Consider the following 23,274-nt stretch of genomic DNA (forward strand, 5'->3'; position numbering starts at 1 on the left):
TGTTGAACTTACAGAAATGCAGGAGACGCTGAGCGTGTTTTTCCAGTTTTTCCAGCTGCCGCATCGCGTCGGTTGTCACCTTTTTTGTTTGTTTTGCCATTTTAGGGTCGGCCGTCGCTTACTCTGCCTATGTATTCCCGGACCGGTGGGTTAACAGTTCTTTCCATCAATACTTTGTGCCCTGGGCCTTTTTCAACACGATCGTCAGCACAGGAATGTCCTGCTACTCCAGGTATGTCGCCAGATCTTATCATTCTGATACTCGCTCTCTCCTGATTTAATCTTGCATAGAACAAAGGAACGTTACTTCTCGTTATAATTACATTAACCACTTCAGCCCCGGAGGATTTTGCTGCCCAATGACCGGGGCCACTTTTTGCGAATTCGGCACTGCGTCGCTTTAACTGACAATTGCGCGGTCGTGCGACGTGGCTCCCAAACAAAGTTGGCGTCCTTTTTTCCCCACAAATAGAGCTTTCTTTTCTTATATACATTTTTCTTTATTTCTTCTTTTTTGTAAAGGCCCCCCCCCCACTTCTCAAGTCGCGGCAGCCCCCCCCCCCCGCTTCTCAATTTTAGGCGGCAGCACCCCCCCCCGGTTCTCTGCTCCAGGGGGCCCATGCCTGAAGCTGTGTAAGGGGCCCAATAATTCCTGATGGCTGCCCTGGCCGCCAGTGTGCCCCATTAGATACTGTCCGGCACTTACTTGTGTCTTGGAGTGGGTCTCCTGCACGTTCTCCATGTCTTCTTCCGTTCTTCTGTCCGTTTCAGCCAATCAGGTGACCGGTAAGAGACCCGGCAACCTGATTGGCTGAGAGGCGGATTCAGTGTTAGCAAAGCAAATTCCTTTGCTTTGCAAACACATAGCTGAGTGATCAGCGAACGCTCGGCATGGCGTCCGCTGTTCACCTATTTGGGCACCTATTGGAGCCTAATGCCGCGTACACACGGTCGTTTTTTGTGATGAAACAAAACAACGTTTTTCAAACTTCATTTTAAAAAACGACGTTAACTACACACCATCGTTTTTTTTAAATGCTCTAGCAAAGCGCGGTTTACGTTCAGCATGTATGGCGGCACTCTGTTCCATTCAAGTGCGCGTCATAACTTGCTTCTGAGCATGCGCGGGTTTAAAAACGTTGTTTTAAACGTCGTTTTACCCACACACTATGGGCCAGATTCACAGAAAAAGTACGCCGGAGTATCTGCTGATACTCCGGCGTATTTTCAAATTTGCCGCATCGTATCTTAATTTGTGATTCATAAACAAAGATACAACGGCAGTTGGCTAAGATCTGACAGGCGTACGGCTTCGTACGCCTTCGGATCTTAACATCGTCGCTAGTCGACTTTTCGCGTCGCAAAGTTACGGCTGCTATTTAGGTGGTGTAACAATAGACAGCCCATGTTAAAGTATGGCCGTCGTTCCCGCGTCGAATTTCAAATTTTTTTTTTTTGCGTAAGTCGTCCGGGAATACGAAAGTACGTTACGCACGTCGCCGTTCAAAACATTACGTCGGGGCGACGTCATTTCGCACAAAGGACGGCGGGAAATTTCAAAACGGAGCATGCGCAGTACGTCCGGCGCGGGAACGCGCCTAATTGAAATGGTCCCCGCCCCATTTGAATTAGGCGGGCTTGCGCCGGACGGCTTTACGCTACGCCGCCGCAAGTTTACACGCAAGTGCTTTGTGAATCAAGCACTTACGATGAAAACTTGCGGCAGAGTAACGTAAAGGACATACGTTACGCCGCCGTAATTTTTCGGGAATCTGGCCCTTCATTTCTTTAGTGAGCTAATTTGCAAAATCTGCAGGGAATCGGAACATTATTTTCCCCTCTGTAAATACAAAGTACAAATGTATTCCAGTGTGTGCTCATCCCATAAACCCCTAAAAAAAATGAATATTGCAGATGACCCCTAAAATGGGGATAAGGAATAGCAAAATCGCACACTTCAATCAAGATGCCTCTACAAAAATATTATTTCCTTTTATTACATTGTATCAACATGAAACTTTGTATAAGTAACTTGTATCAAAAGCAAAAAATAAATGTCTTGGCCCTGGTTCACCCCGGTGCTATTTGTCATGTGATTTGACAGTTCCAAATCACATGACAAGTCTCACCCCATTGCCGGCAATAGAACCGTTCAACCGTCGCGTCTCATGTCACAGCGACTTTGAAAAAAGGTTCCAACGCTGCTTTTTTTTTTCTGATATCATTGCGACTTGCCGTAGACTTCTGTTAAATGAATTTGCAAGCTGCAATGAAATCGGAGGTGCAAATCGCGGCATTGAAATCGCGCTGAAGTAGTGCGATTTCTATGCCGCACTGTTGTGAACCGGGGCTAATACAAGTTTAATTGATACAAAGTTTTATAATACAATTTAATAAAAAGGAAATACTATTTTTGTAGATGTATTTTGTAGAGTTGCGCCGATAATGGTATCGGTGCCGATACCAAGTATTTGCACGAGTGTGAGAACCTCGTGCAAATGCTTCCGATGCCTGAAACCGATACCCTTTTGCGGTGCGTTTTGAGCTCACACAAAAAGAATGGGCTCAAATCGCACTGCAAAGAATCGCATGGGGTTTAAATAGGAATGCGTTGCATTTCCTGTTTGAATCGCATGCGATTTCTCCCACCCCTCCTGTGTGTGTTAATCCAGTATAGAAAGGGAAGCACCATCTATTGCAGGAATGGGCAGTTTATTAACCACTTAAGACCCGGACCAAAATGCAGGTAAAGGACCCGGCCACTTTTTGCGTTCGTCACTGCGTTGATTTAACTAACAATTGCGCGGTCGTGTGACGTGGCTCCCAAACAAAATTGGCGTCCTTTTTTTCCCACAAATAGAGCTTTCTTTTGGTGGTATTTGATCACCTCTGCGGTTTTTATTTTTTGCGCTATAAACAAAAATAGAGCGAAAATTTTGAAAAAAATTCAATTTTTTTTCCTTTTTGCTATAATAAATATCCCCCAAAAATATATAAAAAAGTTTAGGCCCATACGCATTCGTCTACCTATTTTTGGTAAAAAAAATCGCAATAAGCGTTTGTCGATTGGTTTGCGCAAAATGTATAGCGTCTACAAAATAGGGGATAGTTTTATTGCATTTTTATTAATAATTTTTTTTTTTTACTACTAATTGCCGCGATCAGCGATTTTTTTTTCCGTGACTGCGACATTATGGCGGACACATCGGACAATTTTGATGTGGTTTTAGGACAATTGTCATTTTCACAGCAAAAAATGCTATAAAAATGCTTTGTTTACTGTGAAAATGACAATTGCAGTTTGGGAGTTAACCACTAGGGGGCGCTGAAAGGGTTAAGTGTGACCTCATTTGTGTTTCTAACTGTAGGGGGGCGGGGCTGGATGTGTGACGTCATTGATCGTGCTTCCCTATATCAGGGAACACACGATCAATGACAGCGCCACAGTGAAGAACGGGGAAGGTGTGTTTACATACAGCTCTCCCCGTTCTTCAGCTCCGGGGACCGATCGCGGGACTCCAGCGGCAATCGGGTCCCACGGCTGCGGTCACGGAGCTTCGGACCGGGTCGCGGGCGCGGGACTCCGCGACCCCACGGCTGGGCACTTAAAAGGACATACAGGTACGTGCTTGTGCCCAGCCGTGCCATTCTGCCGACGTATAAGTGGTTAATAAATGCTATAGAACTCACATTAAAAATACATATCTTGTCAAGTCCAAATCTGCATTGGTGTCCCCGTCCCGCCGATGGTAGAAAATAGACATGTGCTGAAAAATGCTAATTTGTTCAGCTTTCGTTTTCATTCGTTTTTTTTTTCAAAAATTCGGAAATCAGAAAGGAAGATCCCCAAATTTTTAAATAATAACTAACTATTAAAATCTACTGTAGGTATCGGAATTTCCTTTCAAATTTGGCTGTTAGTGAACGTAACCAATACAAATTCATCTGAAATAACAAATGCCGCGTTTAAACAAATGGAACAGAATGAAATGATAACTAATAATAATAATAATAATAATATGTTTTTATTATTATTATTATTATTATTATTATTATTATTATTATTATTATTATTATTGTTATATATTATTATTAATTTAATACGTTCCATTCGTTTAGATGCGGCATTCGTTACTATGGATAATTCGTAACTTCGGATAAATTTGTATTCATATTCAAATCACTAACAGACAAATTTGAATCAATAGTTAGGTAACTAATAATAACTTGAATATTACTAACTATTGATTCAAATTTGTCTGTTAGTGATTTGAATATGAATACAAATTTATCCGAAGTTACGAATTATCCATAGTAACGAATGCCGCATCTAAACGAATGGAACGTAACAAATTAATAATAATAAATAGCAATAATAATAATAATAAAAACATATTCTTAATATTTGTTATTATTTCATTCCGTTCAATTCGTTTAGATGCGGCATTCGTTATTTCGGATAATTTGTAACGTCAGCCAAATTTGAAAGGAAATTCAAATATCTATCATTTTATAGTTTTTAGACTTTTTGTGTCTTGACATTTTTTGGGATTTTCGTTCTTTTGAATTTTTGGATTCTTATTTTTGGCTTTCCAAATTTTTGGATTTTTGAATTTACGAATATTGTGAAAAATTAGAAAATCTGACATTTACGAATTAACAAATTTGTCCAAATTTGTAAAAAAATAATAATTAAGAACTAAACAAATTGCACATGTCTAGTAGAAAATCACACCCACTGGAGGTGCTCACAGGGCTGGAGGAGATGTAAATGTGGTCCACCCATCCCCCCCATGCGGACATCACTTCCACCCTATATCCACAGGGGTCCCTATATCCACAGGGGTCCCTATATCCACAGGGGTCCCTATATCCACAGGGGTCCCTATATCCACAGGGGTCCAAAACTTCTCCTCCAGCCCTGTGAGCGCCTCCAGCGGCTGTGATTTTCTATCATCGGCAGGACGGGGACACCAATGCAGATTTAGATTTGACAATATATGTACTTTTTTATGTGAGTTTTCGATAACATTTTTAACCACTTAAGACCCGCGCTATTGACAAAAGACGTCAACAGCGCGGCTCTCAAGTGCCAAGTGGACGTCTTTGGACGTCTTTTTAAAAGCATTACCAGCGTGCACCACTGGGGGGCGCGCAGCGGGTAAACACTGTCCCGGCGCATCGCTGAAAAGCCGATGCGTGTACCTGGCGGCCGCGATGTCCGCCGGGTACACGCGATCGGCGGTGACACAGCAGGGACGTGGAGCTCTGTGTGTAAACACAGAGCTCCACGTGCTGTCAGAGGAGAGGAGACCGATCTGTGTCTCTTGTACATAGGGACACAGCATCGGTCACCTCCCCCAGTCACCCCCCACACAGTTAGAACACACCCAGGGAATACATTTAACCCCTTCCTCACCCCCTAGTGTTAACCCCTTCCCTGCCAGTCACATTTATACAGTAATTAGTTCTTTTTTTTTAGCGCTGATCGCTGTATAAATGTGAATGGTCCCAAATTTGTGTCAAAAGTGTCCGATATGTCCGCCGCAATATCGCAGTCCCAATAAAAATCGCAGATCGCCGTTATTACTACGTAAAAAAATAAAAATAAAAATAAATAATAATTCTGTCCCCTATTTTGTAGGCGCTATAACTTATTGCGATTTTTTTTTTTGTTTTTTTTACAAAAATACGTGTAAAAATACGTATCGGCCTTAACTGAGAAAAAAAATAGTTTAAAAAAAAAATGGGATATTTATTATAGTAAGAAATATATATATATTTTTTAAATTGTCGCTTTTTTTTTGTTTATACTGCAAAAAGTAAAAACCCCAGAGGTGGTTTACCACCAAAATAAAGCTCTATTTGTGGGGAAAAAAGGACGTAAATTTTGTTTGGGAGCCACGTCGCACGACCGCGTAAATGTCAGTTAAAGCGACGCAGTGCCGGAAGCTGAAATTTCGCCTGGGCACAAAGGGGGTTTATGTGCCCAGTAAGCAAGTGGTTAATGAACTGCCCATTGCTGCATATACTGGGCTCACACACACAAGAGCGGTGGGGGAAATCGCATGCAATTCAGACAGGGATCACTACATTCCTGTTCAAATCCCATGCGATTCTTTGCAGTGCAATTTGAGCCCATTCATTTTTTTTTATGGCCTTAAATTGCACTGCAAAAGAATCGCTACTAGGTATCTGTGAGTACTTCAGCCCTGGAGGTTGGTGGCTTTTGTAGAGATTTGGATGGGATTTGGCCTTCAGCCCCATGTCCACACCTTATGCCGCATACACACGATCGGAAATTTCCGACAAGAAAAGTTCGATGTGAGCTTTTGGTTCGAAAATTCCGTTTGTAGGCCCCATCGGATTTTTTCTGTCGGAATTTCCGACAACAAAAATTTTGAGAGCTGGTTCTCAAATTTTCCGACGGGAAAAGTTCTTGTCGGAAATTCTGTTCGTTGTGTATGCAATTCCGATGCACAAAAAAAAAAAAAACACGCATGCTCTGAATCGAGCAGAGGTGCCGCACTACCTATTGCACTTCATATTTCTCGGCTCGTCGTACGCGTTGTACGTCACCGCTTTCTTGACGATCGGAATTTCAGACAACATTTGTGTGACCGTGTGTATGCAAGACAAGTTTGAGCCAAAAATCCACGGTTTTCTTGTTGGAATTTCCGATCGTGTGTACGCGGCATTAGCTGTTGGCTAAATTACCCACAGTCAACAGTTCTTTATAGTATATATGCAAGCAAACTGACCCTCAGGGTGCTCTCTCTTTCTCTCGCTCTCTCTGCTTTGGGAGCCTGCTGCTTGGTGAAATGGCTGACTGCTGACAAAACACTAAGGCCGGGTACTCACGACCAAACATGTACGATGAAAGCGGTCCGTCGGACCGTTTTCACCGTACATGCCTGCCAGAGGGCTTCTGTACGATGGTTGTACTAACCATCGTACAGAAGTCCGCGCGTAAACATTACGCAGGGCGTGTCCGCGTCGTTGCCGCGATGATGACGCGGCGATGACGCGGCGACGTGGGCTGGCCTGCCATTTAAAGGCTTCCACGCATGCGTCAAAGTCATTCGACGCATGCGAGGGACGGCGGGCGCACGGACATGTACGGTAGGTCTGTACTGACGACCGTACATGTCCGAGCGGGCAGGATTCCAGCGGACGGTTTTAAAACACGTCCAGGAATATTTGTCTGCTGGGAAAAGGCCCGGCGGGCAAATGTTTGCTGGAATTCGGCCCGCTCGCGCCTACACACGACCGAACATGTATGCTGAAACTGGCAATATCAGCATACATGTTTGGTCGTGTGTACGGGGCCTAAATGGTACCAGAGCTGCCTGTTTATTTTAGGGAAGCCAATAGGGGGGTCACCCTGTTAGTCAGGAATGGACTTGAGTTTAGTTAGGGGACTTTTTTTTGGTTTTAGATATATGTAAAATCCGATGTACGCATTAATATTCCATCTGGTGAAGGAAAGCTCGTTGCTGAGTGAAATTAGTGGCAGACGTTTGCGTGGTCTTGACTTTTACACCAGATGGATTAATATATTTATACCAGTGGCGGCTGGTGCTCATGCCATGCCATCAAACGCAGCCACTGTGCCATCAATTGTCACCACTGTGCCATGCCATCAAATGCAGTCACTATGCAATCAATTCGCACCACTGTGCCATGCCATCAAATGCAGTCACTGTGCCATCAATTCGCACCACTGTGCCATGCCATCAAATGCAGTCACTGTGCCATGCCATCAAACGCAGCCACTGTGCCATGCCATCAAATGCAGTCACTATGCCATCAATTCGCACCACTGTGCCATCAATTATCACCACTGTGCCATGCCATCAAATGCAGTCACTGCAGTCACTATGCCATCAATTCGCACCACTGTGCCATGTCATCAAACGCAGTCACTGTGCAATGCCATAAAACGCACCTTCTGTGCCATGCCATCAAACGCAGCCGCTGTGCCATGCCTTTAAACGCAGTCACTGTGCCATGCCATCAAACACAGCCACTGTGTCATCAATTGTCACCACTGTGCCATGCCATCAAACGCAGCCACTGTGCCCCTCAATTGTTGCCACTGTGCCCTTTAATTGTCGCCACTGTGCCCATTGTCACTACTGTACCCATTGATGCCACTGTGCCCATTGATGCCACTGTGCCCATTGTCACTACTGTGCCCATTGTTGCCACTGTGCATGCCACTGTGCCCATTGTCACTACTGTGCCCATTGATGCCACTGTGCCATTTGTCGCCTCTGTGCCCATTGTCGCCACTGTAAAAGGCACTTACCTTAATCCTTCGACGTCCCTCGATGTCTTCTTCTCCTGCCTTGGTGACGCTTCAGCCAATCAGGTTACCGATAACCAGAATCGGCAAACCTGATCGGCTGAGACGGCCGTCAGTCTTATCCAAGGAACGCACCCCGTACGTTCCCTGAATAAGACATCCGGGAGCCGCCGGCTCCGATAGGCACACCCAGGGAACATACTTAACCCCTTCCCCCTAGTGTTAACCCCTTCCCTGTCATTGGCATTTTTACAGTAATCAATGCATTTTTATAGCACTGATCGCTATAAAAATGCCAATGGTCCCAAAAATGTGTCAAAAGTGTCCGATGTAATGTCGCAGTACTGGAAAAAAAAAACGCTGATAGCCACCATTACTAGTAAAAAAAATATATGAATGAAAATGCCATAAAACTATCCCCTATTTTGTAGACGCTATAACTTTTGCGCAATCCAATCAATAAACACTTATTGTGATTTTTTTTATTTTACGAAAAATATGTAGAAGAATAGATATCGCCTAAACTGAGGAAAAAGTAAAAAATATATATATTTTTTTCAAAATTGTCGCTCTTTTTTTGTTTATAGCGCAAAAACTAAAAACCGCAGAGGTGATCAAATACCACCAAAAGAAAGCTCTATTTGTGGGGAAAAAAGGACGCCAATTTTGTTTGGGAGCCACGTCGCACGACCGTGCAATTGTCAGTTAAAGCGACGCAGTGCCGAATCGCAAAAAGTGCTCTGGTGGTCTTTGACCAGCAATATGGTCCGGGGCTTAAGTGGTTAAAATCAAACCCAGGCACCTTAGGAGATCAGATTATTATAATAATTAATAATTATAAAACAAACCTTGTTACCATCACAAGTCTTTTTCAAATCAACACAATACTTGTACCGCGCCGCGCTCGCATTGCAGTCATCAAATAAAACCGCTTGCGCTTGTTTGTCGGCTGAAACACAGGAGCCCATTTGTATGGTAATGAATGATCAACACCTATAATTATTTCATTCCCTTTCACTCCCAACAGTTCTAAGTTTATCTCTTGGCCTCACCCCATCTGACCTGACAAGACCTTGTATTTCCAACCGACATTGTAAGAGGAGCTTTGTGATTGGCCGATTTTGGCGCCCAAGTCCCCTATCCATGCTCCAGTCCTGCTAGAACATGATCCCACCCTCTGAGGCTGACCCCCCTCTGCCATCTTGTGCCCTGCTCCTTGCCATAGACCTCCTCACAACATTCCCGGCCATAGACCTTTATATCCCGTAGGAGGAAGGTCCACACAATAAATAAATTCACTGCACTTTACTGGTGTGGTGTAAGCACTTCACCCCCGGAAGAATTGGCTGGCCAATGACCGGGCCAATTTTTTGCGATTCAGCACTGCGTCGCTTTGACTGACAGCAATTGCGTGGTCGTGCGACGTGGCACCCAAACAAAATTGGCGTCCTTTTTTTCCCCACAAATAGAGCTTTCTTTTGGTGGTATTTGATCGCCTCTGCGTTTTTTTTCTTTTGCGCTATAAACAAAAAAATAGCGTACATTTAAAAAAAAAAAGCAATATTTTTTACTTTTTTCTAGAATAAATATCCCCAAAACATATATAGCGTCTTTTTCACATTGGATGTCCCCCTCCTCCTTTTCACATTGGACCCCCCCCTCTTTTTCACATTGCACGTCCCCCCCCTCTTTTTCACATTGCACGTCCCCCCCTCTTTTTCACATTGGACTCCCCCCCTCTTTTTGACATTAGACATCCCCCCTCTTTTTCACATTGGACGTCCCTCCCTCTTTTTCACATTTGACGTCCCCCCCTCTTTTTCACATTGGACGCCCCCCCCCCTCTTTTTCACATTGGACGTCCCTCCTCTTTTTGACATTGGACGTCCCCCCCTCTTTTTCACATTGGACGTCCCCCCTCTTTTTGACATTGGACGTCCCCCCCTCTTTTTCACATTGGACGTCCCCCCTCTTTTTCACATTTGACTCCCCCCCTCTTTTTCACATTCCACGTTCCCCCCCTCTTTTTCACATTCCACGTTCCCCCCCTCTTTTTCACATTTGACGTCCCCCCTCTTTTTCACATTTGACGTCCCCCCCTCTTTTTCACATTGGACGCCCCCCCCCTCTTTTTCACATTGGACGTCCCTCCTCTTTTTGACATTGGACGTCCCCCCCTCTTTTTCACATTGGACGTCCCCCCTCTTTTTGACATTGGACGTCCCCCCCTCTTTTTCACATTGGACGTCCCCCCTCTTTTTCACATTTGACTCCCCCCCTCTTTTTCACATTCCACGTTCCCCCCCTCTTTTTCACATTCCACGTTCCCCCCCTCTTTTTCACATTGGACGTTCCTCCCTCTTTTTCACATTGGACGTCCCCCCTCTTTTTTACATTGGACGTCCCTCCCTCTTTTTTACATTGGACGTCCCTCCCTCTTTTTTACATTGGATCCCCCCCTCTTTTTCACATTGGACGTCCCTCCCTCTTTTTTACATTGGACGTCCCTCCCTCTTTTTTACATTGGACGTCCCTCCCTCTTTTTTACATTGGACGTCCCCCCCTCTTTTTCACATTGGATCCCCCCCTCTTTTTCACATTTGACTCCCCCCCCCCTCTTTTTCACATTGCACGTCCCTCCATCTTTTTCACATTGGACGTCTCCCCCACTTTTTCACATTGGACGTCCCTCCCTCTTTTTTACATTGGACGTCCCTCCCTCTTTTTTACATTGGACGTCCCCCCCTCTTTTTCACATTGGATCCCCCCCTCTTTTTCACATTTGACTCCCCCCCCCTCTTTTTCACATTGCACGTCCCTCCATCTTTTTCACATTGGACGCCCCCCCCTCTTTTTCACATTGGATGTCCCCTCCCTCTTTTTCACATTGCACGTCCCCCCTCTTTTTCACATTGCACGTCCCCCCCTCTTTTTCACATTGCACGTCCCCCCCTCTTTTTCACATTGGGGTCCTTTCTTTTAATTTTGCACCACAGCACAGCTAAGGCAGCAAGGCAGTGGGTGGAAGGCAGATCATGTGTAGACAGAGATGGACTTCTGGATGTTGCCCTGAATATTATATATATTATATATATATATATATTATATATATATATATATATATATTCACATTGGACATCCCCCCTCTTTTTCACATTGGACCCCCCTCTTTTTCACAATGGAAACCCCCCCCCTCTTTTTCAAATTGGACTCTTCCCTCTTTTTCACATTGCACGTCCCCCCCCCTCTTTTTCACATTGCACGTCCCCCCTCTTTTTCACATTGCATGCCCCCCTCTTTTTCACATTGGATAGCCCCCTCCTTCTTTTCACATTGGATGCCCCCTCCTCCTTTTCACATTGCACGTCCCCCCTCTTTTTCACATTGCACGTCACCCCCTCTTTTTCACATTGGACGCCCCTCCCTCTTTTTCACATTGGATGCCCCCCCCCTTTTTCACATTGGGGTCCTTTCTTTTAATTTTGCACCACAGCACAGCTAAGGCAGCAAGGCAGTGGGTGGAAGGCAGATAATGTGTAGACAGAGATGGACTTCTGGGTGTTGCCCTGAATACCGCCCACCCTGGGTTAGTGTTACGCCTTTCCATGGGGCTGGCGGCAGGCCCACCTGCACCATGGAAATGCTCAATGTGTGCAAAGATGTGGGTTAGGGTGGCAGTGGGGAACCCCTGACAGGTAGACACAGGTGGACTTCTAAAATAGTTTCACGCGTTTCAATGGTGCTGGCGGCTGGCCCACCTGCAATATGGAAATGCCAAATGTGTGCAAAAATCTGAGATGGGAGGGAAGCACGGGACTCCTGACATGCCCAGGCGGAACCCCAGCTGAGAAACATTGACCTAGATAATCAGCCAGGGGAACACCTTTATGTACCAAAATGTTTTGTATTTTTGTCAGCGATCAACAATGCAATGTCCTCAGGACTTCTTACTCTCATGCTTGCCTTTGTTACTGTTGCTGACAGGCTGGGTGCCCCCATCCTGCATTATAACCAGGTCCTGGCAGAAAGGTAAATAGGCAGGAGGCGAATATCTACCCCTCCTGTCCAGTCTGGGTCTGATCTGTATATGTGAGGCGGTCCTTGCCACCAATAATTAAATAATAATTGTTATCCTAATCGCACTGTGGTCTTCTAAATCGACTGTGGACTGGAACTGTTACTTGAAATGTGTTTTAAGGGGGCGAAGCATTAAAGTGTACCGGTCTTCGCGTGACTAATCCCCGAAGCCGATTCCTTTGCCTACCAAGAGTTTGTTGTGCTCCTTTTATATCTTATCCTGAGGCTGCAACTGAGAAATGCACATTTCTCACCCTGTAGACCAGGGATCCTCAAACTACGGCCCTCCAGCTGTTCCGGAACTACACATCCCACGAGGCATTGTAAACCTCTGACATTCACAGACATGGCTAGGCATGATGGGAATTGTAGTTCCTGAACAACTGGAGGGCCGTAGTTTGAAGATCCCTGCTGTAGACAAACTTGGAAGAAAAATCTGTCACGGGGCGGACTGACCGTTCGGGTACTCGGGCACTGCCCGAGGGCCCCATGCCACTAGGGGGACCCGTCAGGGTTGCCAGCCTCAGTAAAACCTGGGACATTTAAAAAAAATCTATGTTTTAAAAAAAAATCCCAAGATTATAGCTGCCCTGCCTCTCCAGCACCTTTTCAGTGTGTGTATTCTGTGTCTAGGTATACTGTGTGTGTATATTGTGTGTCTGTGTGTGTGTATACTGTGTATGCATAGGCGTGCGCACAGGGTGTGCCAGGTGTGCCTAGGCACACCCTAATCACCCTGTGTGGTGCAGATTGCACCAAAATATACTGCGTCAAACGTGCACTAACGCACAGAAAAATACAGCATTAAATGGCACATAACACACTGAAATATACAACGTTGAACATGCACTAATGCACAGAAATATACTGCGTTTAACATGCAGTAATGCACTGAAATATACTGCGTTAAGCGTGCACTAATGCACAGAAATATGCTGCATTAAACGTGCAGTATCGCACTGGAATATACTGCGTTAAACATGCAAGAATGCACAGAAACATACTGCGTTAAACGTGCAGTAATGCACAGAAACATATTGCGTTAAACGTGCAGTAATGCACAGAAACATACTGGGGCAGATCCACAAAGCGACTACGCCGGCGTATCTACTGATACGCCGGCGTACTTTCAAATTTCCCGCGTCGTATCTTTGTTTTGAATCCTCAAAACAAGATATGACGGCATCTGGGTTAGATTCGACAGGCATACGGCTACGTACGCCTTCGGATCTAAGATGCGATTCTTCGGCGTCCGCTGGGTGGCGTTCCCGTCGTAATCTGCGTAGAGTATGCAAATTTGCTATTTCCGACGATCCACGAACGTACGCGCGGCCGTCGCATTCTTTTACGTCGTCTGTAGTCGGCTTTTTCCGGCGTATAGTTAAAGCTGCTGTTTCGTGGTGTATAGTTAAACCTGCTATGTTAAGTATGGCCGTCGTTCCAGCGTTTAACTTGACATTTTTTTTCGTTTGCGTAAGTCGTCCGTGAATCGCGGGAAGGATGTAATTTACGTCCAAGTCAAAACAATGACGTCCTTGCGACGTCATTTCGCGCAATGCACAGCGGGAAATTTAGGGACGGCGCATGCGCAGTTCGTTCAGCGCGGGGACGCGCTTCATTTAAATGAAACACGCCCCCTACCTGCCCAATTTGAATTCCGCGCCCTTACGCCGCAAGAGATAAACTACGCTGCCTTAACTTACGGCGCAAAATCTTTAAGGATTCGAACCAAACTGCAGTAAGGTATGGCGGCGTAGCGTATCTCAGATACGGTGCGCCGGGGCAGATCTTTGTGGATCTGCCCCACTGTGTTTAACATGCATTAATGCACTGAAATATACTGCGTTAAACATGCAGTAATGCACAGAAATATGCTGCATTAAACGTGCAGTATCGCACTGGAATGTACTGCGTTAAACATGCAGGAATGCACAGAAACACACTGCGTTAAACGTGCAGTAATGCACGGAAATAGACCCCTGATATTTCACCAAAGCTCCCTAATGGGGCTCCTAAAATAAAAAAATTGATTAAAAATAAAAACTACTGACACCATCCTCTGCCCTACTGACACTGTCCACTGCTCTACTGACACCATTAGTATACTGTATATGCACATGCAAATCTGTTTGATCTTTGGGGTGCACACCCTAATGCAATAGGCTGTGCACACCTATGTGTGTATGTATACTGTATGTGTGTGTATACTGTCTGTGTGTGTGTGTATACTGTGTGGCCCCATAATCTATTGTCTGGGGCCCCATAATCTCCTATTGCCCAGGGGCCCCATAATCTCCTGTTGCCCCGGGGCCCCATAATCTCCTGTTGCCCAGGGGCCCCATAATCTCCTACTGCCCGGTGGCACCATAATCTCCTATTGCCCGGGGGCCCCATAATCTCCTATTGCCTGGGGGCCCCATAATCTCCTATTGCCCTGGGGCCCCATAATCTCCTATTGACCGGGGGCCCCATAATCTCCTATTGCCCAGGGGGCCCCATAATCTCCTATTGCCCGGGGGCCCCATAATCTCCTATTGCCCAGGGGCCCCATAATTTCCTATTGCCCGGGGGGCCCTTGATCTCCTATTGGCCAGGGGAGTTGTCAGTCCGCCCCTGATCTGTCATCAAGGATACGTAAATAAATGAGCTCCATTGTTTTGCCATGATGGAGTAGTCATCCAGGTAATTCATTTCAATAAGCATGTGGATTATTCACATGACAGGTACACTTTGAACTTTGCAAATCTAATATTTTGCATGTTTCGTAATTGGTGTGAATTCAGTAATTTTGGCTTATCAGACTAATTCTGTAACGTAACCTCTTATGGGTGTAGAACCTTTTTGTATAGTGACCCTTGTCTTTGTTCCTGTGTGTTGGGGTGGCCATGGTGGTCATACAGTTGGGGTTACCTGGTCCTCCTCCTCTTCTTCTTTTCTGTGTGTCTACAGGTTTCCAGAAGAGACTCGCCCGCGGATCAGCAAAGTATTGCGGACAACGGCCTTTGCATATCCCTACCTGTTTGACAGCATTCCATTGTTCTATCGGGTAGGGCATGGAGCTGGGTGGCACCATTGGTGGGACAATGTGAAAGAACTCATTGTTATCTTGTACCAGGCTTTGTCCTCTGATAAACCTGCTGGGTACATTGTGTGGAACTGTTTATATATTTTTTACTTTTTTTTTTTTTTTTATATATATTTCGCGTACAGAAATATATTTTTCATATTTTATGTCTACAGCTAGCCATAGCTTTATACAACCTAATGCTGCGCACACACGATCGGAATTTCCGACAACAAAACGGTGGTGTGTTTTTTTTCCCGACGGATGTTGGCTCAAAACTTGTCTTGTATACAATGTTGTCGGAAATTCCGATGGTTCAAGAACGCGGAGACGTACGACGAGCCGAGGAAAATGAAGTACAATGATTCTGAGAATGCGTCGAATTGGTTTCCGAGCATGCGCAGCACTTTTTTGCGTCGGAAATGGCTGCACACGATCGGAATAAAAAAAGTAAAAAAAAGGGGGATTCCATCCAGGGCCCTGGGAACGACCACCTTAGAGGTTGGGGTGGCTTTGGGTGCTGATGGACAAAAAAATCAAATAATAAAAAAAAAAAGGGGGATTCCATCCGGGGGCCCTGGGGACCACCGGCCCCTTAGAGGTCGGGGGGCGTTGGGTGCTGACGAAAAAAAAAAATAATAAAAAAAATTAAAAAGGGATGTCATCCCGGCCCCTAAGGCCTAGTACACACAAGAAGATTTATCTGCGGATACGGTCCACCGGACCGTTTCCGCGGATAAATCCTCTCGAGGATTTGCGAGGATTTTGATCCGATGGAGTGTACTCACCATAGGATCGAAATCCACGCCAAAATCCCATCGCGATGACGTGTCGCGCCGTCGCCGCGATGATGACGCGGCGACGTGCGCGATGCTGTCATATAAGGAATACCACGCATGCGTCGAATCATTACGACGCATGCGGGGGATCCATTCGGACGGATTGATCCGGTCAGTCTGTACAGACCAGCGGATCAATCCGTTGGGATGGATTCAAGCGGATAGATTTTAAAGCATGTCTTCAAATTTTTATCCGCTTGAAATCCATCCCAGGGGATAAAAATCCGCGGAAACAGATCCGCTGGATCGTACACACCAGGGGATCTATCCGCTGGAGCCGGTCCGCGGATCAATTCCAGTGGATGGATCCTCTCGTGTGTGTACGGGGCCTTAGAGGTCAGGGGGGCTTTGGGTACTGACGAACAAAAAAAAAAATCAAATAATAATAATAAAAAAGGGGCATTCCATCCGGGGCCCTGGGGACCACCGGTCCCCTTAGAGGTCAGGGGGGGGGGCTTTGGGTGCTGACAAAAAAAAAGGGGGGATGCCATCCGGGCCCCTGGGGACCACCAGGCCCCTTAGAGGTCGGGGGGCTTTGGGTGCTGACGAACAAAAAAAAATAAAATAATAAAAATAAAATATAAAAAAGGGGGGATTCCATCCGAGGCATTGGGGACCACTGGGCCCCTTAGAGGTCAGGGGGGGGGGGCTTTGGGTGCTGACAAAAAAAATAATATAATAATAAAAAAAAAGGGGGATGCCATCCAGGCCCCTGGGGACCACCGTGCCCCTTACAGGTGTACTGCCTGTACCCCCCTATTGGCGGCCCTGACCGTACTAGTGGGAAAGGAACCTGGGACAACTCAGCGGCCCTGACGGGGGTGAGCGCTACATTATTTTTCATGTTATTCTCATTAGGAAAGGATTCTTAGTGTGTAAAGTTGATCCTGCAGACAAGATGTTGGTATTTTATATATGATGGTGCACTGCGGCCTTATAACTCCAAATTCTTATTTTATTTATTTTTGCACAGCTGTTTCTTTGCTCCGGTGAGGATTGCGCACACAACGCCGCCATGACCATGCATTTCTGGCACACAGCTTTTGCCTTCCTAACTGGCTTTCTGTTTGCCACACACCTTCCAGAAAGACTTGCCCCTGGGTGCTTCGACTATGTAGGTGAGTGTCTGGCGTTTTCTACAGACCGGCCCTCTTATGGGATTTGCCACCTATTGGACATTTTCAAGTTGTAAACCTTCACAGACCACCTGGCTCTACAGGTAAGCCTAGATTAACCACTTGCCATCCCGGCCATTGTAGAAGGGTGGCTCTACAATGCCGGGAGGCCGTCTATTGACGTCCTCGGCTCCTCCCGGCCACTGGGGGGCGCGCACGCCACGTCACTCAGGTGCCGATGCGTGTGCCTGGCGGCCGCGATGTCCTTCGGGTACCCGCGATCGGCAGTCACGGAGCCAGGGATGTGGATCTGTGTGTGTAATGATGGGGTGTAAACACACACAGATCCACATCCTGTCAGGGAGAGGAGACCGATGGTGTGTCCCTTGTACATAGGCAGGGCCGCCATCAGGAATTTTGGGGCCCCCTACAACAGCTTTAGGCATGGGCCCCCTGGAGTAGAGAACCGGGGGGGGGGGTTGGTGCCGCCGCAAATTGAGCAGGTGGGGAGTGTCGCAAGTTGAGAAGCGCGGGGTGTCGCAAGTTGAGAAGCGGGGAGAGCGCCGCGAATTTAGAATGAGGGGGCAGCCGCGAATCGGGAAGCTGGGGGGGGGCTGCTACCGCAAATTGGGTGCTGACGAACAAATAAAAAGTAAAAAAAAAGGGGATGACCAGGGTCGAGAGGTCGAGGGGGAGGGCTTTGGTTACTGACGAAAAAAAGGAAAAAAAAGGGGGATGCCATCCCGGCCCCTGGGGACCACCGGGCCCCTGACGTCCCCTAGCCGGTAGACATACGTACAGTTTTTTATCAGCCAACGGATGGAGGAAAAATTAACATACGGAACGACCCCTAGACATTTCCTAAGAGCCAGTGGAATGCCTTGTACACACGACCGGTTTTCCCGTCTCCCGTGCTCCATCGCAGTTTTCCAGATGAGAAAACTGCAGGAAAAAAACGAGAACATGTTTTCTTTTTTCCCGCCAGGATTCCCGGCAGACTTTTTCACATTGGGAACAACCGGCCGTGTGTATGCTTTCCCGAGGGGGAAAAAAACGCGCATGCTCAGAATCGAGTATGAGACGGGAACGCTCGTTCTGGTAAAACTAGCTTTCGGAATGGAGATGGCACATTTGTCGCGCTGTAACGGACACGAAAACTGAAAAGCGCGAATTGTCTCTCACCAAACTTTTACTAACACGGGGATCGGCAAAAGCAGCCCAAAGGGTGGCGCCGTTTGAATGGAACTTCCACTTTATAGTCCCGTTGTACGTGGTGTACGTCACCGCGCTTTGGACGGGTGGTATTTGGCCTGAACGTGTGTATGCAAGGCAGGCTTGAGAGGAATCCCATCGGGAAAAACTTTGTTGTTTTTCCCTGCCGAGAAAAACGGTTGTGTGTACGAGGCAGAAGGGTGAATAAAATGCTATGTGCCTGGCTGTGTGTACCCTAACTAGGGAATAAGGCCAAGTTCGCCAACGCCTCTCTAGGGCAGGGGTTCTCAACCTCTGTAGTCAAGTACCCCCAACAGGCCATGTTTGCAGGTTTTCCTTTTGTCTTTTTTATTTTTTTATTTTATTTTGTATATTTTTTTTTTTTTATGGTTGAACTGGATGGACTTTTTTCAACCTGACTAACTATGTAACCAGGTCTCGAATCCTGCGGGAATATGTGGGAACGGCGTCCCTGCACTTTTTTCACAGCAGAAACGCTGTTCCCTTTGCAGGACTAGCCGCCCAAACCGATTCTTCACTAATCAGCGATGCCCAGCATCGCCGCATAGTGAAGGACTCGACTCGAGTCACTGTCAGGGGCAGGTGAACTGAGCCGAGCACACTCAGAGCTCCTCCTCCAGGCTCCGACCTCGGCCTGCCACCTGTCCTTCAGTATGCGGCCGGTTGCGTGTGACATCACGCAGAGGCGGAGTCACACAACAACGCTACCCGCGTCTCCTCCCCTCACACCGTCACACGCACTCTGCCCTGACACTGTGTATGCAGTGAGCTGTAAAAAAAGCCCTTTTTGTACCCTGCTATAATATACATTTATTTCAGTACCGGTGCTATTTTAAATTTTAAAGGGTGATGAGAGAGTTAATTAGCTCTCATCCAGTTGATTTGTCTAGATTGGGTCTCTGCTTCAGCTGGGCTGTGCTGTGGGCTCACTCTGTTGTTGCTGGGGTGCTGTACCACCCCGGAGCGGCAGGTGGCACCAGTGGAGTCCAGGCTGGGTTGCCTCTTGCCAGCAGCCAATCAGGAGGGGGTTTTCCATGTGGGGCATGCTGGGGGAGGGTACTTCTGGAGCAGACGCGATGAGGCGGGGGTCTTGTTCCTGGTGCGTCACCCACCTTCAGGGTGACCGCACATCACGGCTCCCCGGCGATATGGCCTACCAGGCCGGGGTGCGTGTGCCACGTGGTGTTCCTGGTTTCCGGGACCATGTTGGCCCGGAACATTTAAAGCTGTGGCGGGGCTCCAGTGGTCGACTGGGCCCCCAGATTCTGAGGAAAGATCCCAAGCAAGATAGCTGTTCGGTGGGGAGTCCGTCTGAGGAGCGCCAACGAGAGGCTGGAGGTCCAACAGGGCCTAGACAATCCACCGGGGATCGAGGTAACCGAATGCTGAGGGGGTGGATGTTGGCCACCTGTCAGTCGGTAACCTAATTGAAACTACCTGGGCAAGATTCAGGCAAGAAGAAGTTTACTGAGGAGAATAATCTCCATCACCTAAGTTCGGAGGCCAGGTCTGTGACAGGGACCTGTTCCTCTAAAAGTTCCGAGTGATATCCTGGCTGCCAGGTCGGTGTGAGAGGCCTGTCCAGATACACTATACCCACTCCGGCTGGAGTGGCGACGAAAGTGAAGTGTCGTTGGAAGCAGGACTGTTTCCATATGGTTAAGCCTGAATCTGCTATTTCTTCTCCTCACCCATCTTTGCTATCTACCTCAAGTGTTGGGTAAAATAAAGCATAAGAAAAGACACCTGCTGTTTGGACATTCCATCATTGCTGCTCTCATCATCATCTACCCCTAGACGCTCACAGAGGTAACACACCATCCCAATTCTATCCAGTGGCTCCTTCGGGGGTGAGCGCGACATTTATATATATATATATATATATATATATATATATATATAGATAGATTGACCAGCCAGCCAGCACCCTGAGACCAGCCAGGCCAGCACTAAGACCAGCCAGGCTAGCACCCTGAGACCAGCCAGTCAGCCAGCAGACTGAGACCAGCCAGCCAACACTGAGACCAGTCAGGCCAGTACCGAGACCAGCCAGCCAGCACTGAGTACCCTGAGGCCAGCCAGCACCCTGAGACCAGCCAGGCCAGCACTAAGACCAGCCAGGCTAGCACCCTGAGACCAGCCAGTCAGCCAGCACACTGAGACCAGCCAGTCAACACTAAGACCAATCAGGCCAGTACCGAGACCAGCCAGCCAGCACTGAATACCCTAAGGCCAGCCAGCACACTGAGACCAGCCAGCCAACACTGAGACCATTCAGGCCAGTACCAAGACCAGCCAGCCAGCACTGAGTACCCTGAGGCCAGCCAGCACCCTGAGACCAGCCAGTCAGCCAGCACACTGAGACCAGCCAGTCAACACTAAGACCAATCAGGCCAGTACCGAGACCAGCCAGCCAGCACTGAATACCCTAAGGCCAGCCAGCACACTGAGACCAGCCAGCCAACACTGAGACCATTTAGGCCAGTACCAAGACCAGCCAGCCAGCACTGAGTACCCTGAGACCAGCTAGGCCAGCACTAAGACCAGCCAGGCTATCACCCTGAGACCAGCCAGTCAGCCAGCACACTGAGACCAGCCAGCCAACACTGAGACCAGTCAGGCCAGTACCGAGACCAGCCAAGCCAGCACTGAGTATCCTGAGGCCAGCCAGCACCCTGAGACCAGCCAGGCCAGCACTAAGACCAGCCAGGCTATCACCCTGAGACCAGCCAGTCAGCCAGCACACTGAGACCAGCCAGCCAACACTGAGACCAGTCAGGCCAGTACCAAGACCAGCCAAGCCAGCACTGAGTATCCTGAGGCCAGCCAGCCAGCACCCTGAGACCAGCCAGGCCAGCACTGAGTACCCTGAGGCCAGACAGCCAGCCAGCACCCTGAGACCAGTCAGGCCAGCACCGAGACCAGTCAGGCCTGCACCAGTATTTTCTGTGAAATATATATGCATATGAGCGTATCATTTTTTTTTTGGTAGGGGAGTGGATCTTGGATGGGAGTTCCCACACTTTTTTCCCCAGGACTTTACCCCTGTATGTAACTATCTTGCACAGGTGCTTTAAATCAGAGACAATGGCTTGGTATTTTGGACAGCTATTTTATCTAAGAGAAGTTCCCAAAACTTGTACTGTTGGGGAGGGGGGGGGGGGGGTACTTGAGGACTGAGGTTGAAAACCGCTGCTTTAGGGGGGTGCGCTGCAACAGCCTAAAGGAGTAAACCTGATATTTCTTGTGTGCCGTTTCAGCTTTGCTTGCTACGTTTATCAGCGCACCAAACATATCTTATTGATGATTTTGATACATTTTGAACTCCAACCCTAACAGAAACGTCTTCTTTTTGCTTTTAGGTCACAGTCATCAGCTGTTCCACGTGTGCGGTATCCTGGGCACATACTTCCAGATGGAGGTGCTAATCCTGGATATGAATCTAAGGAGGGCGTGGCTACTGGACAATGGCCCCGTTCCCACGCTCTCCCTCACCTTGGGAGCCTGGTCCCTGGCGATGGCCATTACTTTACTAATTATTGCCGCTTTCTCTTGGGGTCTGTACTGGAATCCAAAGAAAAATAAGAAATTGTGAGCCAAGAAGAAGTCGCCTATGAAGATTATTTTTACTCTTTGCGTAATTCTACACCACCGAATGTAGAGAATGGTTACAAAACGATCACTCCTGCTTAAAAGACGATGAAGATATGTTAATTCTTGCGTTGTAGCGCCTAAAGTTTCAGCAATAGGCTTACCTGATTCGTTGCCAATGTTTTTTTTTGCCAAATGTTTAACAGTAATATGGAACCGTTCCATTGACGATATATCGGGAAGCGGACAAAATGTTAAATATCTATTCTTTGTTGATAGGAAGGAGCAGCAAAGCGCTTTATGTCTGTATGTTACCTTTATGAAGAAGCAGATGACTGCAATCTCTTACAAAAGGTGTTTTTTTTCCCAAGAGTCCCATGGCGTTTATAGCCCACAGTATATGAAAAAATGTAATTGCTCTGCATTATATTGGTTGCCCCACCCCCAACCTTTTATAGGTGATTTACAAAGGTGGCGGCCATGTTGAAGGCGCTGTGATGTGATTATTTTTGTGTAAGTCAAATATTTACATAATGCTTTATGTTTTTTTTTTGTCTAATCCTGAAGGACGACCTCCAAAGAAGCACTTCCATGTCCGGCTGCTAACTCTATTCTCTATTCTCTAAACTAGACTTTTTTTCTTCTGGTGCACTGAACAGTTTGATCTGTATATGAAGGAAATGTAATGTTTTATAACAAGATAATTTAATATATAAACCTGATTTATTTATTCTATATAAAGTGTCCAGTGTTCGTTTTGTTTTTATTATATACAAATGGCTAGATTCAGGTAAAGTTAGGTCGGTGTATCAGTAGATACGCCGACCTAACTCGGAATCTGCGCCGACCTAGGTTTAAGTGTATTCTCAAACAGAGATACGCTTAAACCTATCTAAGATACGACGGCTTGTGCCGTCCTATCTTAGATTGCAATATTTAGGCTGGCCGCTAGGTGGCGCTTCCATTGCGTTCGGCGTAGAATATGTAAATCACTAGATACGCCTATTCACGAACGTACGCCCGGCCGACGCAGTACAGATACACCAT

General features: G+C 47.0%; 1 protein-coding gene across 8 annotated transcripts in view; it reads left to right on the plus strand.

Moving 5' to 3' along the window:
• The window catches only part of PAQR5 (progestin and adipoQ receptor family member 5), a 96,462-nt gene extending 73,730 nt beyond the window's left edge, over positions 1-22,732 (plus strand). For 7 of the 8 annotated variants that reach the window (XM_040342204.1, XM_040342207.1, XM_040342201.1 and 4 more), the window contains 5 exons: positions 106-232; positions 12,293-12,337; positions 15,335-15,431; positions 17,262-17,406; positions 21,999-22,732. In XM_040342204.1, coding sequence (XP_040198138.1) covers positions 106-232; positions 12,293-12,337; positions 15,335-15,431; positions 17,262-17,406; positions 21,999-22,231 — 647 coding nt within the window. In that variant the 3' untranslated portion in view covers positions 22,232-22,732. The remainder of the gene's footprint in view (positions 1-105; positions 233-12,292; positions 12,338-15,334; positions 15,432-17,261; positions 17,407-21,998) is intronic. The other variant, XM_040342209.1, reaches the window with a different exon arrangement.
• The last annotated feature ends 542 nt before the right edge of the window (positions 22,733-23,274 follow it).

This window comes from Rana temporaria, chromosome 3 (genome assembly GCF_905171775.1).
Source record: "Rana temporaria chromosome 3, aRanTem1.1, whole genome shotgun sequence".
In the NCBI taxonomy this organism is placed as follows: Eukaryota; Metazoa; Chordata; class Amphibia; order Anura; family Ranidae; genus Rana; species Rana temporaria.